Genomic DNA, 19,245 nt, shown 5'->3' with positions numbered 1-19,245 from the left:
TATCAAAGCAATAATCATCTAATATTTTTAAATTAACAATAAAAATATAATACGTTGAAGTACTATATAATTGATATGAAAAATAGAAGGATAAGACACATCAAAGGTGTTAGAAATTTTTGGGGTGCAATTATACGGTTAGTAGTTCAATTGAGGCTTTTATAATAAAATATGGTATGTATCTTTTTACATACAACATATGTTTCAATTTCTATTTATACAAAATGTGTGCAACATATGCTATAAAAAATGTGTTGATAATCTGCTTCATCATGTATCACTTTAACAATTATGCAAAAGTACGCTCAAAAAAGAAGAGATAAATGTAAGACAACGCGGACCACACATCTTCATTGAATCATGATTTAGGATATCGTAATTCACATATCAATTAGAACAAGTTTTCATCAAAATCATGGTATATTAGTTGAAATAATTTAATAATTTCAACAATAAATTACAGATACTTTTAATGAGGTATAATATATTTAAAATCTAAAATTTCAGTATTAATTTCGAATATAATTTTGAACATAGATAATATGATAATGGTCTCTGTATCCTAACGAATTTTAATGGAGAAATATCAGTTCAAATGTAGTTTTTGATCCATAATTTTTTTTTTTTTGAAATATACTCCATTCGTCCTATTTTAAGTGACCTTATTTGACTTTCACGGAGATTAAGAAAAATGTAGCAAAAAAAGAGTAAATTTAGTTGGAAAGTGGGTAAAGTGGTGGAACATATCAAAATTTAATAATAGATTTGAGATAGTGGTGGTAAGTAGTGAGTGTAATAATGTTTATTTAATATAAAGGAGTATAAAATAGAGAAGTAGTGGGTGTGATAGTGAAAAGTAGTGTTTAAAAATAGTAAGTATAATAAGTTCATTATTTTAGAGATGTCTCAAAAAGGAATAAATGTCATATGAAATGGGACGGAGGGAATAGTACTTATTATTAATGTTAATGCTATTAGGTTGCAAATATTACATTTTACATATTTACATATTTTGTTAAAAAAATAAAACGTAATAATTACGCTCGAAACAATATGATGACACACGGATATTATTTAAAACACAATACAAACTCAAGTCCCGTACGAGAACAATATAATGACACATGAATATTATTTAAAACACAGGAAAAACTAGAGGCCCGTGCCTCGCACGGGCTTTTATGCTAGTTTGCATCAATAGACCAACGTAAGTTATGCTCCTTACTAAATTTAAATTCAGAACTTGCTTTACTAGTTATTGAGTATCCTAGTTCAAGCCCCAAATATAATATAAAATATCATGTCGTAGTGATTTAGGACATACTAAATTAACTTGAACTCCAACAATGTGCCTTATTCTCACAATATGTCTAATATTATATTATTAAAGACTATATTTCATCATTAAAGTATAATATAAAAGTAGAGAGAGAAAGAGAGTGTTGATGAGAATTTATAATAAAATATAGAATAGCGCAATGAGAGAGGTGCCCAAAAAATAAGGCTTGAGGAGGTTGTCCTAGTGATATAAGGCATCACTAGGACACTCTTGGATCAAGTTTTTTCATCAATTGCCCTAAATTATAACTTAGGACATGATATAGGGCATCTCTTGGACTTGCTCTGAAGAAAACAGGTACTGTTCTGATCGAGTTCTCCTCAAATTATAACAAAACATATATTTTCCGTCACACTTATTTTATGCATAGACAAAAATTCATTTTTTATTCATTCATATTAAAAAAACTGATAAATACCAAAAATTTATAATGTTTTTAACAAATATTAACATAATTAATACTTATTTTATCATATATTAACTAGGATAATAATTTTGGAACAAGTAGAATAGAAAAATGAAAACATAGTTTATTGGATGGAAGGAGTACAATATAAAATATCGATAACATTTTGTTAATATAGCATTCAATTCCTTACATTTAAAAAAACTTCAAATTTATTATTATAATTCTTTTAACTTAAGCATTATTTAGAGCACCCTCAGCCTAACAAACTCTTTATTTTATTTTTATTTTATTTTTTTCTTAGTTTAATTATTTATATATAGATTAAATGATTCATATCGGTTACAACGGTAACTAGACATTAGCCCGTTTCGGACTTCGGTCACTATTGCAATGTGGTTAGGACAAGATTATTAGGTAGCAGTATATATGTGATAAACAAGGAGTTGGAGGTTGATACGCTTAACACCATGATTCTTGACAAAAACCAAACCCAAATCACGTTAACCACATGTTTAAGTGTTGTCTCAAACGACAGTGTGAAGTGTGAACTAGATGCACTGAACGTTACATAATTAACCACCATGAAATCTCCAAAATTCTTCAAAATCTTTGCTTTAAGTGGGGTGTTGATTCATAGTCTAAAAAGTAAAGAATAATTGATATGCTTGTCGTAGAACCTTACGTTATTCTCGCAATAAGAAATAGGAAATTGACTGGCATGATCCACGGAGAAGACATAACGTGGACGAAATAATCAAATTAAAGTTGCGAAACTTTAAGTGTTCGTCGATTTTAGGCCTAAGCGTGGAATTTTTTTACCGATTAATATTTGATTTTGGAAAATTAGCATTTTTAATGATGTTTTTAAGTACACGTACACCCACGACTCTGATTAAAATATTATTTAGTACCGGACTTGTTCGGTAAGAGCAAACGAGAACACCGACCACTTATGCTCATGGAAAAGTAAATATATAGATGAGTCGTTGGCTCGTAGCATGATGAGAAAGGGATAGAAATCTAATTACGGGCAGCACCCTCGGAATATATATGGGATCGGTCGGTTGACTTTGATCCCGTTAAGTGTTATATATGTTAAGAAAAAAGTTTAAAATTATGTGTTTTAATTTACATAAAAATAATATAAAACATGCATATAATTATTCATTTCTCATAACAAAATTAGTATTATAAGTTTTATTATTAGATCGAACAAGATAGACTGTGGATTAATAAAAATAGTATTAATAACTCTTGCATCTTTGATGGGTGGTTATAATTGTTAGCTAAATTGAACATTTAAGTAATTATACAAAATTTTCTGACTGTAAGATAATATGATTCGATACCTTTGACTATATTGGTTGTTTATAATTTAAAAATATTATGTTATTAATATATTAAATTATTACAAATAAAACAAATCAATTCAACATATTAATAAATGATGTATAATTTTCATATAGATTTTCTACAGACATATAGAGATTCGACAAATTTAATCATCTATAGGAGGTTGACTAAAATTATAGATAAGAGGTGGAAATGATCAGTGTGATATTTTAAAAATGTTAACGGAGGAATCTGTAATTACAAAATTTGGGGACGGTTGCTGGAATTAGTGGTGGTTGATAACGAACGATGATGGAGTAGGGATGTGATTTTGGGTTTGATTGAAATCGTTTGGGGAATTAGGATTTTCTCACAAGATCATAGTAATATTCGCTCTTACAAAGGTTATGTCTTATCCCCACACAATGTGCCTACGTACCCTATATATAGGGATCAAGCCAGACGTAGTTCTTCAGTAACAAGTAACTTAATCTGATTAGGTTTCTCATTCCTTGTTTTCAGCGATGAGCCACCATCTTGGGTGCTGCAGTCCTTTCGTCAGGACCTACAGGTAGCTCAGGTACTTTCTAACTTCTCATCTAATTTTAATGTTGATACGTCAGATTATGGTTATGATCTTGTTTGTGACCTTGATTTTGTTTTCCATCCTTCCAACATTGAACCTGACAACACACAGGTTCATAACCTAGCTGATGATTCACTTCAACCAACTCTCGTTTCTCCAAACACATCAACCAACACTTCAGTGCAACATGTTCATAAAGTTGCAAGGAAACGGAGTACGAGTAGTTTTCTGAGTCAACCCGCAGCTCTGTCTCCCTCAAAGAAGCAAAGGGTGGAAGCCATGGAGACAACTGCAACCTCATCTTTACCTTCCCAACAAGGTTTAGATTTTGAAATGGCAATAAAACAGTCTCTGGACCCATTCTCTCTACAGGATGAGGCCATTGAAATTGACCGTCCGGCCGCGGTAACTTGTACAGAGTCAAGCACCGCGCTAGCACTCACGCTAGTGCAAGCCCAAACAGATACACAGGTTACTATGTTTACTGAGTGCACAGATTTTCAAAATCAATGTATAATGTATGAAAACTTTGTTGATCACACTTTCTTTTCTGATCAGGCGGAACTTGGCAGCGTGCAAGTTAATCTGCCCTCACAGGCGTCTGGAGGACAATTTGTTCCTCCACTACCTTTGCTCCCATCTCAAGGGACATTGGTAGTTTATACAGGTACAGCTGGAAGTGTGAATACTATGAGTGAAGAAAGGCAAACACCGAGCGATACACATGCACGTAAGGCGAGTGAAACAGCTTTGAGTGTACGTGAGGTGAGTGCACAAACTGACCCGGCTCTGTTTGAGGAACAATTGGCTAAGTTAAGAGCTGAACTAGCCAGAATGATTGCTGAAAATGAAAAGCTGAAGGGTGCACAGTTGGTGACCCTAGAATAGAAAGCTGAGGAAAGGCCATCCAGTTCTTACAGGGATGAGCTTAAAGAGGAAATTCATGAGTTAGCTGTTGAGATGAGATCCAATCATGAACTTTACATGTCTAAGTTTGAGACCATCGACAGCAAACTAGATCAACTCCTCAGGAACTCAAACAAGTCTGATGATCAACCCTCCGGAGAGGATCCCTCAACTTAAGGGGGAAAATAGAGAAGACAAAGGTGACAGGGATGATAGAGGCAATAGCTCAAATCAAAGCAACAAGGGGAATACCACTTCTGGATCCGCCCCTGACAAACAATCTGATAAGTCTAAAGGCAAAGAACCGTTACATCAGTCGGACAATGTCTTCAACTCTGATAGTTATGATGACTATCCAAATGATATGGATGATGATGACGTCTTCGATGCTACCTATCGTCAAGCAGAAGAAGAAGGTAAATTTGATGAGAGTTATTTGTTTCAGGATGAAGAACCTGTTGATCTAGAGCATGAGGAGAATGTCCGTAAGTTTAAAGCTGAAAATGAAGCTTGGAAGCGTAAGCTTCGAGATTTCCAAAAACTTCTAGAGGACAAGTTGATCATAGATGAGCAAATCAAGATCGAGAAATAGAAAATCTATGATGCTGCGTGCAAGCAGAAGAATCTTGATATTAAAAGGAAAGTCGGAAAAAGCTGGGACATTGCAAAGAGAATATTCAATGGACCTTAAAGGGAACCTTTCAACGACAAAAAGTTCTTATCTCTGATCTATGATCTTCGAGAGGTAAACCCTGACGAGGATGTCTTTATGCATGCCTTTGCTTTGGAATTGAATTATTTGACTGTGGGAGTCAATAACTTGTTAGAAGAATGGGAGCTAATTGTCTATACACAGAGGAATGGTTCTTTCAGACTATCTGTCGAATCTCTGAAATCATTCTCTGTATCTGAGCTCTGGGTGCTTCGGAACAAGGTAAAGCACAGCTCCAACCTGAACGAACTCCTTCGTGACAAACTGCTGGAATGTTCTGTTTTCAACAGTCCTCAGGTTGTCAAGAATCCGTACTGTGTAAAGTTCGTTCACAAGGAGATCTTCAGCACTGTCTATCACAACGAAGAAGCCTTGCCAAAGTATCCCGCTAAGCAACTTGCTCTTGCCTCCACTTCTTTAAGAACCAAGGGCTTCGCTTATAAAGCTAAGTCTGATGCTGATGATGTGATTCTTGTTTACTGCACTCGAAAGAATGTTGCTCAGTACTTTCGAAGGATGAAAAATGTTACAAAATCTCAGCCATCAGACTTCCAAGAAGACCCTATGGAATTGGAAGTGGTACACCAACTGGCTCTGGCAAGAGAACGAAAGAAGCGTGGTGAATCCACTACATCTGAAGTGCCAACCACGGAAGAACCATCAACTCCTATCATTCACAATTCTGATATCGAAGAAGGAGAAGTTGATCTTTAGATTCATTAGGGATTTGTAATATATGTTCAATAAGAATATCATTTTGTAATCTAATGTAATCTTTTGAATTCTGGTCAATGTTTAATTAAATACCAGAAACTTTTTGCTATTTACAATTCATGTTTAATCCTTTGTCTTATCAATTAGTTGAGTTATCCCCTCGATAATTTGCATGTTATGATAACAAACAAATAGGGGGAGATTGAAAGGCATATGTTTAGCCTATTTGTAATTAAAGAGGTACCAACTCAACTCTGATAAGAAAGCAAGGTAAATAGCAAGTACTGTTGAAGGAATCCGTACGAAGAACGTCAAGTGATTTATTGAAATTATATGTCTGAAGAATTTCAGGATGCTGCTGCACACCACTGGAAGAAGTTCATTAATATGTTCAAGCCTCAGTGTACAAATAATCTTTTGTAGCACGTCCAGAAGTCCAGAAGGTATAAAGTTTTAATATTTTATTTATTCTGAAGATTCCATACTATTGTTACTAATGAAGATGAACTACGAAGACAAAGAATCGACGAACAAGCCACGTCTCAAATGTTTATTTGATAAAGAATATTTTATTCAGCTAGATACAGATGAACCAAACAGTACATTTGTGTGTCAGCTACTCAGATTAAGTGTTCTGCATCAACTATAAGTGGCCGTTCAATCAAGACGAAGATCTACAACGTTTAAACATGTCTGGACTCCCTGCTGCTTGAGGAAAAGAATTATATAAATATTTTTTTAATCACTTCACTAATCAAAATAATTAAATTGGTTGTATAATTTATTTATTAAATTGATTCACCTTCGAATTAATTTAATTTATGAATTTATATGATTAATATAATTAATTGAGTGATTATTGAATATTTATTTAATTAAAAACAATTGTTTTATGCATTATAGCAGTCGGTATGACATTATTCTATAATGTCATACAATGTCTCCCATCATGGCTTTCCTCCCATGTCTTAAACGTGTCATTCTGATAAGCTTTTCATGGTTTATTCAGTAGATATGACTTTCTGATAGAAAGTCATACCGTTTACATGCTTCTGCATTCATTGTTATGACTTAAGAAAGTCATATTGTGTCAGTCAGTATGACATTCTTGATATGTGTGTATGACTTGTGTTGTATGACTTAGAATGTCATACCTTTTGATGCTCTATGTCTTATTAAGTCATACCTCTTGATTCCTTATGACTTTGGCTAGTTAAGTCATGCCAAATGACTAGGGCTGAGCAAAAATCCGAATAAATCCGAAACCGAAACCGCTAAAAACCGATAAAAACCGAACCGTATAAAACCGAACCGAAACTGAAACCGAGAATTTTAAAACCGAACCCGAAACCGAATATGCGGTTCCGGTTATAGCTAGAAACCGATCCGAAAAAAACCGAACCGATCCGATTTTTAAAATATTATATATATATATATATATAATATTTATAATTTATATAAAAATGTAAATTTGAAAAATACAAACTTACATATATATTTACTAGAAATATACCTGCAGTTTGATAAATTGGACTTGGGCCTGTAGTTTGATAAATTGGGCTCTAAGCCTGCCAATACACACGCACACGCTCGATACACAACTTAACTGTTAACAGTTAACACAAATACCTAATTAGAATCTAGCGACTCAATCTAGCGACTCGAAGTCTCCGACAAGCGACAACTCTCGCGACAAACATTCAGATTCGTCTTTGCTTGCATCTTGAAGCTCGACCATGGATAAGAACGAGACTATGGTGCAGCAAGAACCGCCTCAAGATTCATCGAGAGAGGATGTGGTATGTTAGATTCGATTTTTCAATCTTGTCTAATATTGTTTTTTCAATTTAGGATGGCAGTTTGTTTGTTTATTCAGTTCAATATGTAGTTAATTACTTATGTTCATATGAATTGCTATATTAATACTAAGTTTTTCGTTGCTTGTATTTTTATGCTGCAGATACATTTAGATTCGGAAAACAAAGAAAAGAGTGATGATAAAGGAGAGGAGATATGTGATGAGAACACTACTAGAAAAAGTAGAATAGACATCGCCTCTTAGACATCGGTTGCTCTATCCGCCGATGTAAAAGGTGTTTCCCACATCGTTTTTTAACGACCGATGTCTTTTGTTGATATAAACATCGGTGTTTTAGTCAAACCGATGTTATAAGTCTGTTTTAAAAAATAAACAAGCGCGCCTTCCCCCGTTTTCCCCCCTTGGCCAAATAATTCATTCCCTCCTAAAACTTCCCCCTGTTTTTTTGCCTTAGCAAAATTTCCCACCCCCGCTCTTTTCTTTTCAATGTCCTTAATCTCCTCAATAAATTAAAAATAAATATAAATTATAATAAAAAACATAAAATATAAAACTTAAAATTCAAAACACATGAAATTCAAAACACAGTCTCACCTCACTCACTCTCACCTCGTCACCTCGTCACTCTCCTCTCTCACCTCTCCTCTCACTCTCACCTCGTCACTCTCCTCTCTCGTCACTCTCTCACCTCTCTCACTGCTGTGAAGCTGCTCTCTCTCTCTCTGGGCTGTCTCTGTAGTCGAAGTCGAGGTTCCAGTCGAAAGTCGAAGTTCCAGTCGGGTTAAAGCTGGGTTTAGAGCTAAGTTGAAGGTTAAAGGGTCGTCGGAGCTCAAGTCGGAGTTCAAGTGGGAGTTTAGAACTAATTCGGAGGTTACAGCTTGAATTGGGTATGTTCTAAACCCTAATTTTAGAATTGGGGGTTTCACTTCGAAACCCTAATTTTTAAATTTGTAATTGGATGAGTGATTGTTCTTATTGTGCATGTTACAGAGCATCTCCTAATTTTTAAATTTCTCATGCTGCAGTTCAGTTGTAATTATATGATGTTGAGCATATTATTGTTGTTAGTAGTAATTTTATCGAGCATATTTTCATGTTTTTATGTTAATCTAAGTTTGAATTGGGTATTGTTGTTATTATGATGTTTTCATTTTTGTTGCTCTAAATTGGGTAACCTGACTAGTACATGTATATTATAATATATATTATATTCTTTAATACTATATAATTTATAGTTGCATTTTATGTGTGTGTATATATATATATATATATGACCATGCTTTTGTGATTGTACGTTGCTTGTTTTAAATATTTGATATGAAAATTAGGTAGGAAATAGGTTATCCTATAGATATGGAGAAAGATTGGATTTCGAAAGAGAGGGATTCGTTGGAGTATGAAGTCGGGGTTGAAAAGTTTTTGATTTGCGCCGAGCAAAACTGTAAAAATCCTAAAAAAATACCTTGCCCCTGCTGCAAATGTGTCAATTTCAAGAAATTTCCGGTAAAAATAATAAGGGGTCATCTTTACGAAAACGGTTTCAGTCTCGGGTATATTGATTGGATTTGGCACGGAGGCAAGGCTGGTATTTCGTCTGCCGGTAGCACACTGCCCCCTCAGGAAGAGGAGCATAATGCAGAAGCATTTCTTACAGCCTTTGAAGCCGCATCGGAAGCGGTTGCTGCATCAGAAGCGGTGGCTGCTGGTGCTTCAGAAGCTGCTGCAGTTTGTGAAGCAGCATATCGTAATCCGGGGGATAATTCGGGGGGTGATGAGTACGATAAAGACTCGCATGATTTTAAGAGGTTTGTTGTCGATGCTCAACAACCTTTATTTGAGGGCAGCGACTGCACAAAATTAGATTCAATGTTGAAATTACAGAACTGGAAAGCGAGATATGGTGTTAGTGATAGTGCGTTCAATGATCTGCTCTCGACAGTTGGCTCATTCCTACCTCAGGATAATACATTACCTGTTAACTCATACGAAGCAAAAAAAACTCTTTCGAATTTAGGCCTTGAGTATACAAAATTCCACGCGTGTCCCAATGAATGTGTTCTATACAGGGGTGTATATGAGACTGCTTCGGAGTGTCCAAAGTGCAAGCTTTCACGCTGGAAGGTGGGTAAGGATGGTAGAGAACGGTATAAAGTCCCGGCAAAAGTTATGTGGTACTTTCCGGTCATTCCAAGATTTAAACGGATGTTTAAATCTTCTTCGACAGCTGAGTTGTTGACATGGCATTCCACCAACCAAAGAATTCAGGATGGACAGATGCGCCATCCTGCCGACTCACCTTCTTGGCGGAATATCGATTACAGGTGGCCTGCCTTCGGAAGTGAGCCAAGAAATCTTCGACTAGCTTTGGCGGCTGATGGTATCAACCCACATAACAATGGGCTGACCAATCGTTATTCTTGTTGGCCGGTAACATTGGTAACATATAATCTTCCTCCGTGGTTATGTATGAAGAGGAAATTTATGATGTTAACTATATTAGTCTCCGGTCCACATGAACCAGGTAACAACATTGATGTGTTCTTACAACCGTTAGTTGATGATTTGAAAAAGCTTTGGGAAGAAGGTGAACCGAATGTATATGATGCCTTCACAAAATCTTTTTTCACTTTAAGGGCGGCTTTGTTATGGACGATTAATGATTTCCCGGCGTATGGTAATTTGTCTGGCTGTGTCAACAAGGGTTATTTGGGTTGTCCAGTGTGTGGTGATGATACCGTTGCTAAGTACTTGCCTTATAGTAGGAAAATATGTTACCAAGGTCATCGTCGGTATTTACCTAGACATCATCCATACAGGAAGAATAAAGTAGCCTTTAACGGTCAACAAGAGTTTGGGCAGCCCAGGCCACCTCTTTCTGGACAAGAGGTGTTAGAACAACAAGAAAACATTAAATTTTCTTTTGGAAATGAAGTAAAGAAGTCGAAGAAGGTGGACTGTGCTTGGAAGAAGAAGTCAGTATTTTTTGAGTTAGAATACTGGAAATTCCATTATGTTCGTCACTGCCTTGATATTATGCACGTGGAGAAAAATGTCTGCGATAGTCTAATTGGGACGTTATTGAATTTAAAGTTCAAGTCCAAAGATAGCGAGGCGTCTCGTCTTGATATGATGGACATGGGGGTTAGGACTGATTTAGCTCCAGAACAAGGAGTCAAAAAACTTATCTGCCTCCTTCCTGTTTTACTCTAACAAAAGCAGAAAAAAGAGAAGTGTTGAAGTCACTATCATCAATGAAGCTGCCATATGGGCATTCCTCAAACATCAGAAATTGTGTATCCATGGCAGATTTAAAGATATTTGGGATGAAGTCTCATGACTGCCATGTACTTCTTCAACAATTACTCCCTGTAGCTATTCGTTCGGTGCTTCCGAAGAATGTTAGAGTTAGCATAATAAGGCTTTGCTTCTTTTTCAACACTCTGTGCAACAAAATTGTTGACGTGTCAAAACTTGATAAATTGCAAGCCGATGTGGTATTAACCTTATGTGAGCTCGAGAAAATATTCCCCCCCTCTTTTTTCGATATAATGATACATCTAATAGTGCACCTGGTCAGGGAATTACGTTTATGTGGACCGGTTTTCTATAGATGGATGTACCCATTTGAGCGTTTTAATAAAGTGTTGAAAAGTTATGTGCGAAACCGTTATTTTCCGGAAGGCTGTATAGCCGAAGCATATTTGAAAGAAGAATCTGTAGAATTCTGTGCAGAGTTCTCTAGAAATAGTTTCACAACTGCTGGTCTGCCGAAGGACCAAGGCAAACTTTCTGGTCCACTTTCGGCTGCAACAATAAAATCTGTTGAAGAGAAAGAACGAGATGAGGCGCATTTACACGTCCTCTTAAACAACAGTGAAGTGTTTCCATATATTAAGTAAGCCACTTTTCTTTTTCTTTTCTTGATTTATTCTGTAAGAATTGAAGCATTATTTTAGTTTGTAACTAACTAATTTATGCATTTTCGAAGGATGCATAAGGAGTTGCTTGAAAAACTTTATGAGGGAAAGAAAAAGTCTATTCAGTGGATGATTGGGGAGCATAATAGGTTGTTTGCTGATTGGTTTCAGAACAAAGTTATTACTGAATTAAATGAGAAAGTCGAAGGTGTTTCAGAAACGATAAGGTGGCTAGCAGGCAAACCATCATTTAATGTTTTAACTTTTGATGGGTATTTAGTTGATGGGATCCGATACTTCACAGAGGAACGAGACAATGCTAGGGTTGTTCAAAATAGTGGAGTCTCTTTAGTTGCTAAAACTGTCCAAGTTTCGAGTGCTAAGGATTTAAATCCCGTAGAAAGTGATATGACATTTTATGGGAGGATTCAAGATATTTGGGAACTAGATTACCACTCATTTAAAGCCCCGTTGTTCTTGTGCAAATGGGCTGACTGTGACAGAGGCGTCAAGGCTGACGAACTTGGCTTCACACTTGTGGACCTTAGTCGACAAGGCCACAAGAATGACAAATATGTGTCTGTGCATCAAGTGAAACAAGTTTTCTACGTGGAAGATCCCGTTGATTCTAAATGGTCAGTCGTATTGACCTCAACAAACAGAGATTATCACGAGATCTACAATGATGATGATCTTGGAGATACGATCTTGGAGAACCCCCCATTCTGCTCTAACATCCCCATAGTTGATCCTGGTGTTGATGACGACGAAGAGTCTAATGCTGGCAATAAAAGAAAGGATGGCGAGGGAATCTGGCTGAAGAAGTGATTAGAGGCTTAAAATTCGTGAAGAAGTTTATTTATCAGCTTTTAAGTCTAGAACTATCTTTATTCAAAAATATATTTCTCAGCTACTTTTGATTGTTGCAAAATTGTTATGGATTGTTATGAACCTGTTGTGGTAGACTTGGAGTTTTATTATTGCCTGTTATGGATTGTTATGAACTTGTTATGAAATTGTTATGGATTGTTATGAATTTTGCAATATATTCCATAAATATAAAACTGAATCTTTTTGTGTGGCAATAGTATCTCTTTTCTACTCCATTTGGTTAATTGTATCTCTTTTCACTGTTTATAGCCTTATTTCTATTTATTTTGATTGTATCTCTTGTATATTCCTACTCCATGTGGTGAATGCAGGAAATATGGTAAAGAAAGAGAAAAGAGCTAAAGAACAGTCTAAAGAATCCTTGGATGAGAAGAAGCACATAAATGAATCCCCAGCTCTCCTGGAAGAGAATCCAGGAATACCAGAGCCTGACCCCGTTACTCCAGCGGACACCATTGTTTCCCGCCAGACGGGTCCACAACCCACAGAAAGTAGTACACAATCTAAAAAAAGGTCATCTGGAGCAGCACGAGGTGTTTGTGCTATGCACAAAGTGGTGATGAAGAAAGCGAAGGGAGAGAAATTGAATTTACGGTTCAATCAAGTTGCAGTTCCAGTTGGAGACGAACGGCACAAACTGCAGTCCTATATAGGCATGCTAGCAAGGACAATGGTGCCAATCGAAATTTTTGGAATTGAACGAACGATTTATCTACTTGAAGAGAATGTACTTGCATTGCTAGAGTTTAGAATGATTGGACAGTCTGCTATATCAACATACATGGCGTAAGCTTCTTTTTTATATTCTTTTCGAATCTGGTCTAATTTTATATAGTAATGATATTTCTTCACCAAATGTAATTTTTTGTTTGTATTTTTAGGTATTTGTATTCATTGTTTCGGGATACGCCGAGTAGAGATTTGTCAGCGATGTTTTCTTTTCTTCATCCGTCCACGTACAAGCTCAATGATGAATTTAATGATTATGTTGTGCAAAGGCTGAAAGACGGAGTTCTTCGCATGAACTTTTTGCCTTTTAACTACAAGTACGTCTCTTTTTTATGCGTCCTGTTTTACAATATTGTATCGCCTTGATTAGTCATATATATAGTTGTTGGTAAATTAATTATAATATTAGATATTATAATGAAAACAGTTTAAATTCTCACTTTAGTTTATATATAATGAAAACAGTTTGCATTGGATATTGATTGTGTTTTGGGAGTCAGAAATTTTCATCCTTAATCCATTGCCTCATTATCCACATCCCCAGGACCTTGAAAAGGCTTTAATGCGGTAATTTTTTACTTCAATTTATAATAATATATATAATGTAATGGGTAATTTCTTGATTTGACATTGTATTTTGTAATTATACATTTTACAGAGCAGTGAGATCTTTTAATGCCCAGGAAGGACGGGTAAACAAGAATCCCAAAGTTAAAAACGTTCTAGTGAGTATTTATTTGATTTGTTATTTTTCATTTTTTGTGAAATGTCTAGTGTCATTAAAAAAAATTTGGAATGTATAGGGCTGCCCTAAACAACCAGGCGGTACAGAATGTGGATATGTGGTCATGCGTTATATGAAAGATTTAGTTGCGGACGAGGAGATGAAGCTGCTAGACAAGGTTTATAAGTTTTTCAGTACTCAAGTATATATAGGGCAGCAGTATTTAATCTTTTACAGTACTGAATTTTTTAGTATATAAGTTTTTCAGTTGGTTAAGGAATGACATAGGTTTATTTGTGTTCCAGTGGGCTTTAAAGAGTCGCAAGACTTATACAAGGGAGGAGCTTGACGTCGTTCGCTATGAGACGCTTGATTATATCCAATCCATCATGTAGCTGCTGGTGACCGGTAGTACTTGTCTTGCAATCTAAAAACAGCTCTATATATTTCGCTTGAATGTTTTCGGATATCGTAGCTAGCTAGCTAGTACAGTTAGAACTTAAAAATCATGGATGAATTAATGTCAAGTAGTAGTAGTAGTTGATGTTTGATGGTTTAGTATACTGTTGGGATATATTGGTGTTATTGATTTTTGGATGCTATGGTGGATGTTAATTTGGATGCTGGTGGATGTTTGGATGTGTAGTAGAAGTTGGTTAGGAGAATGACAATTGGTATATATATTTGGAGATTGTTTGGATGTTAATTTGGTTGTTTGATTTGTAGTATTTTGGTTTTGGTAATTTTTTGGCAGCTCTGTTTTTAAAATTTGCATAAAAAAAGCAGGTTATCAGACATCATTTCTTACAAAGCAACCGATTTTAAAAGCAGATAAATCAGACATCATGTTTTAAAAAGCAACCGATTTTAAAAGCAGGTAATCAACATCAGTGCAACCCATTTTACACAACAGTGTATAAAAAGAAAATGATGTTATTAATTTTCATAGACATCATGTTTTAAAAAGCAACCGATTTTAAAAGCAGGTAACAACATCAGTGCAACCCATTTTACACAACAGTGTATAAAAAGAAAATGATGTTATTAATTTTCATAGACATCAGTGCCTTCTACAGAGACATTAGTTCTAACTTAAGAAACGATGTTAAAAGCTCTACTAACATCGGTTTATTTCGAAAACAAATGTGAGAGATGTTAGTAACATCACTTTATAAGGAAAATGGAAGATTTTTGCTTGTCTTGCATATCTTCAAATTGATAAAACTATCATGTTATAGTAATATATAAATTATAGATGTGCATTAAAAATTTAACATCAAGAGATAGATATCAGTTTACAACTGAAAAAACGATGTCATTGTCATCTTTTACATCAGTTTAAAACCGATGTTAAATGGGGGGACCTTTAACATCGCCCACAAAGACATCGTTTTTTGTTTTTCATAGACATCGGTGTTTAACCGATGTTTATTGACGTTTTTCTAGTAGTGGAAGGCTAAAAAGAGTTCACCGGCGTGGGACTATTTTGTGAAAATACCAGGCTGTCCAGTGGGAAAAGAAAATTCAAGGCACTTGAAACATTTTCAATGCCATATATAAACAACTGTGATCTTGTTTCTCTTGTTGTCAACTGCATACACAGGTTAGTTTCATCTGGATTTTTCCCTAGCCACATGATTTTGCAGTATAGATCTCGTATCATCTGGATTTTTCTATGGCTAGTCAATGTGCTAGACTTATGGTTTTGTCCAATTAGACAGCTCCTGAACAGCAGTGCAATATTCCTCTGCTTAATATTTTGTTTTTACATCTGTTTTAATATTCTGTTTTGTTTATCTCTTTTTTTTTTCAGATGCGCTAATTGGTGTTGGAGCTTCCATTCAACATCTAAACATTGATGAAGACTAATCAGTAACTTGCTTGAAGTGCTGGTTCACAGAATGTAATAGGCTACTTAGCAGGCAATAGCATGACTAAACTAAATTTGTATTAGTATTTATGTAGAACCTTATGGATTTTTATGTTTTCTATTTGTTTAAACTTTGGATGGATACATAACTTTACTTAAGTTTAATTATTCATGTAGAATTCTTTTTTTTTTCTTTCATGCGGTTTTATAACCGAAACCGAACCGATAGAAACCGAATCCGAGGTTTTGGAACCGAAACCGAAACCGAGGATGAGGTTGCGGTTGAGGTTTTTGATTTCTAAAACCGAGGGCATGCGGTTGCGGTTGCGGTTTTATCCAAAAACCGCACCGAACCCGCATCCGCTCTACCCTACAAATGACCCTTGAAGGCCAAGGAATTAATGTCATACCGTGTATGGCAGAATGACATTCTCAGGTAATGTCATTCCTTCCTTCCTTTTGGCATGGCTTTGCTTTGTAATGTCATTCCTAAGCTAGAAAGTCATTCCTTTTAATGTCATACTTAGTTCCAAGTGTTTTGCCTATATATGGCTTCACTTCTTCATTTCTATGTTGTTCAAGCATTGTAAAAGCTTTCAAGTTGTTTGTAATTTGCAATTGTTATATCCACAGTTTTCTATGCTTTGATCACTCGGTTGTTTTAATCACTAAGTTAGAATACATCCTGTCGAATTTATTCTACGAACTTTGGTGGACATTAAAACGAACCATATTAATTATATAACGACTTAAAACATTGTTATATTAATTAATTAAAATCTGATTAACAAGTTTAATTCAAATCAGATTATTCCGCCGCGATTTTTAGTGACGATTGTATTCAACCCCCCTTCTACAATTGTTTCGGGACCTAACATTAATTAAATACATAATAGTAAAAAATATTGATTAAATATGAATTTTTCCTGATTTGACAAATAGACCGGTTAAACATGTCCATTACACACCATGCCAACTTATTCCATTTAAAAGGATTTCTTAGTGTCGAAAATAATTGATTAGAACTGTCTCCTATTTCCGATTAAACCGTCGTGAAGATTTCTTTGCGGAAACAATTAGACAAACCATCGCAAAATTTACACCGATAAACCTCAGATTAAGAAAAATTAATCTCAAAAACCATGTGTTTTAACAACATCGTCAATTCCATTTGTACACATAATTCACAAGCTTAATTAGCTTCTTGATATCTATCCAAAACAAGCTGAGCTCCAAAACCATCTACGATCAAGCTACAAGCTTAGTTTCTTTATCTCCCTCCCAAACTCTATCAAATTTATCAACAAATTATCTACATCTGTAATAAATAATAATTTATATCCGAATAAAATGTACCCGATACCCGAAAGCCGAGCCGAGGAGAGTCCGGGGAAACCTCAGCATCCCACCGATACCGATCACCTCTAGTTTAATTCACCATGTAAATGACTATCTATACTTGCTGTGCTAACTCTTCGGAGCTTATGAATGTGCCATGAAATCCATAGGGAACCCTCGACGGAAGCTTTACTGTTGCTTCTAGCTTCATGGTCGCTGCATTGATCACTTGAAGTTCTGATTTCCATGTCTGTTCGTCGTGAACGAAAGCCATAATGTATCCCTCGTCTTCTTTGTCCGATTCGGAGGGCAAAAAAAATGGTTCACCACCGTACCTTTTGTCACCGTAAAAGACCTTTTGTGACTCTCCCGTAAATAAGTCGATTTTAGCAATACCCGAAACTTTAGGCCACGGCTCAGCAATGGCTAGATAAGCATACCTGGTTTTTCGGCCTAGTTTTTTCCGGTTCACCATTCCAACCTCGATGTTCACTTGTTCTGATGGTTTCATTATTGCGCGACGTGTGGATTTTCCCGTCTTCAAATTAAGCCGGATTTCGGATAAAATGCTTTCTAGGCTCTCGTCAGATTCGTTGAAAATGGAGTCAGGAGGTGTCATGCAAGAACCGATAATGACAACTTCGTCCGATTCGGGTTCTTCCCATGCATTCCATAAATGGAAACAAAACGTTTCGGGTGATTCAACCCAAATAATTTCTGAGGAATCCTTAGCATATTTTGGTAGAACTCCGAACCTCGACATCTTGTTTTTCTCGTACATAACTGGTGAACCACCTTTGATCATTTCTTCCAGCTTAAAAACTACTTGCTGATCCGGAATCACTACGAAATTCTCCGTGATTGCAAAATCATGAGTCATAGTAGGAATCTCTAACGGAATCTCCACATCTTCAGATTTTTTACCATCTTCCGAAAATCGAAAATATTTCAAATAAGGCTTTTTAATGACATCATAACTAAGAGCAAAAAGCTCACCTGATACTGGATCAAGTTTCGGGTGAGCAATCATCGTAGACTGCAGTTCCGAGTCAAAATCAAATCGACCGATAGTCTCTAGATCACCACTCGTCTTGACTCGAACATGGTACGGGAGATCATCTTCTGACATGGCTAAAAGCCGGCCATTGAAATAAACAAGGCCAGCATTAGCCACACCAATTCCATGGTTCTGATCCACGAGTCCGAATAGCCCACGAGCATAAAAGAGCGCCAATCGCGCTATGCCCGAATGTCCATGAAGCTCCCCAATGGCCTTAGGAAAAACCGGGCGGCCCAAAACTCGTTCTTGTACTAGTCTTTCTGTTTCGGTAAACCTACATGCATAACTAACAGAATTACCATTAATAGTGACAGCATGAATCATTCCATCGCCATCAAACAAGTGATGTCCCGCAGTAGGTTCGAATAAAGGGTTAGCCCCGTTTCGAACGTAGACGCCCGAAATACAATCAGGAATCGTCCCGCACACTGGCAAGTTGTGACGAACAGGTTGTTCGGGCACCGGAGCGAAGTTTCCGGCCATTTGGACAGCTGGATCAGCAGTTTTAGCCAACGGGGTTTTGGATTCGAACGAAAGCAAAGCATTTTCAGCCATATCTAGAGCCGTAGCTGCCACTTTCTGGAACAAGTTCCATTTTTGTGGCATGGTCTTGTCTTGTTTGGTAATTTCGGGTAATTTGCAAGGGTGTTTCGGGAATGTAATAGAGGGAGACTGAAGAGCAGATTGTACTACATTAGCTTTTCTACTGCATGGTTTCATGGTTCTTGATTGGAAGCTCTGAGCCGTTCGATCATTTTTCATAGACGAAGAAGAACAAGAAGAAGAAATGACATGAGTTTTGTGGAAACTTGAAGTTGTAGTTGATGAACAAGAAGCCATGTTGATTTGTTCTGAGATTTTATATATACATAGAAGCTATGTTTGGAGGAGAATGAGGA

General features: G+C 36.1%; 2 protein-coding genes across 2 annotated transcripts; one reads left to right on the top strand and one right to left on the bottom strand.

Annotated features, from left to right (window-relative positions):
* The first annotated feature begins 13,313 nt into the window (after positions 1 to 13,313).
* LOC108208629 (uncharacterized) lies at positions 13,314 to 14,784 on the top strand. Its single transcript, XM_064086435.1, has 6 exons — positions 13,314 to 13,411; positions 13,507 to 13,671; positions 13,820 to 13,921; positions 14,013 to 14,079; positions 14,158 to 14,256; positions 14,384 to 14,784. Exons 1-6 carry the CDS (start codon positions 13,377 to 13,379, stop codon positions 14,471 to 14,473), a joined length of 558 nt encoding a protein of 185 aa, XP_063942505.1. The 5' UTR covers positions 13,314 to 13,376; the 3' UTR covers positions 14,474 to 14,784.
* Positions 14,785 to 17,056: 2,272 nt separating this feature from the next.
* LOC108208230 (9-cis-epoxycarotenoid dioxygenase NCED2, chloroplastic) lies at positions 17,057 to 19,245 on the bottom strand. The gene has a single exon (XM_017378743.2). The coding sequence runs from the start codon at positions 19,184 to 19,186 to the stop codon at positions 17,402 to 17,404; it is 1,785 nt and encodes a 594-aa protein (XP_017234232.1). The 5' UTR covers positions 19,187 to 19,245; the 3' UTR covers positions 17,057 to 17,401.

Source organism: Daucus carota, chromosome 2 (assembly GCF_001625215.2).
Source record: "Daucus carota subsp. sativus chromosome 2, DH1 v3.0, whole genome shotgun sequence".
NCBI lineage: Eukaryota > Viridiplantae > Streptophyta > Magnoliopsida > Apiales > Apiaceae > Daucus > Daucus carota.
The sequence above is the reverse complement of the archived record's forward strand: the minus strand, read 5'-3'. Positions and strand labels throughout refer to the sequence as shown.

Bases quoted from the DNA above. Each gene is read 5' to 3' on its own strand.
- LOC108208629 (XM_064086435.1), top strand. From the start codon at position 13,377: ATGATTGGACAGTCTGCTATATCAACATACATGGC. The intron at 13,412-13,506 runs GTAAGCTTCTTT...TTGTATTTTTAG, and splicing joins GCTATATCAACATACATGGC to GTATTTGTATTCATTGTTTC. The intron at 13,922-14,012 runs GTAATTTTTTAC...TACATTTTACAG, and splicing joins CTTGAAAAGGCTTTAATGCG to AGCAGTGAGATCTTTTAATG.
- LOC108208230 (XM_017378743.2), bottom strand. From the start codon at position 19,186: ATGGCTTCTTGTTCATCAACTACAACTTCAAGTTTCCACAAAACTCAT.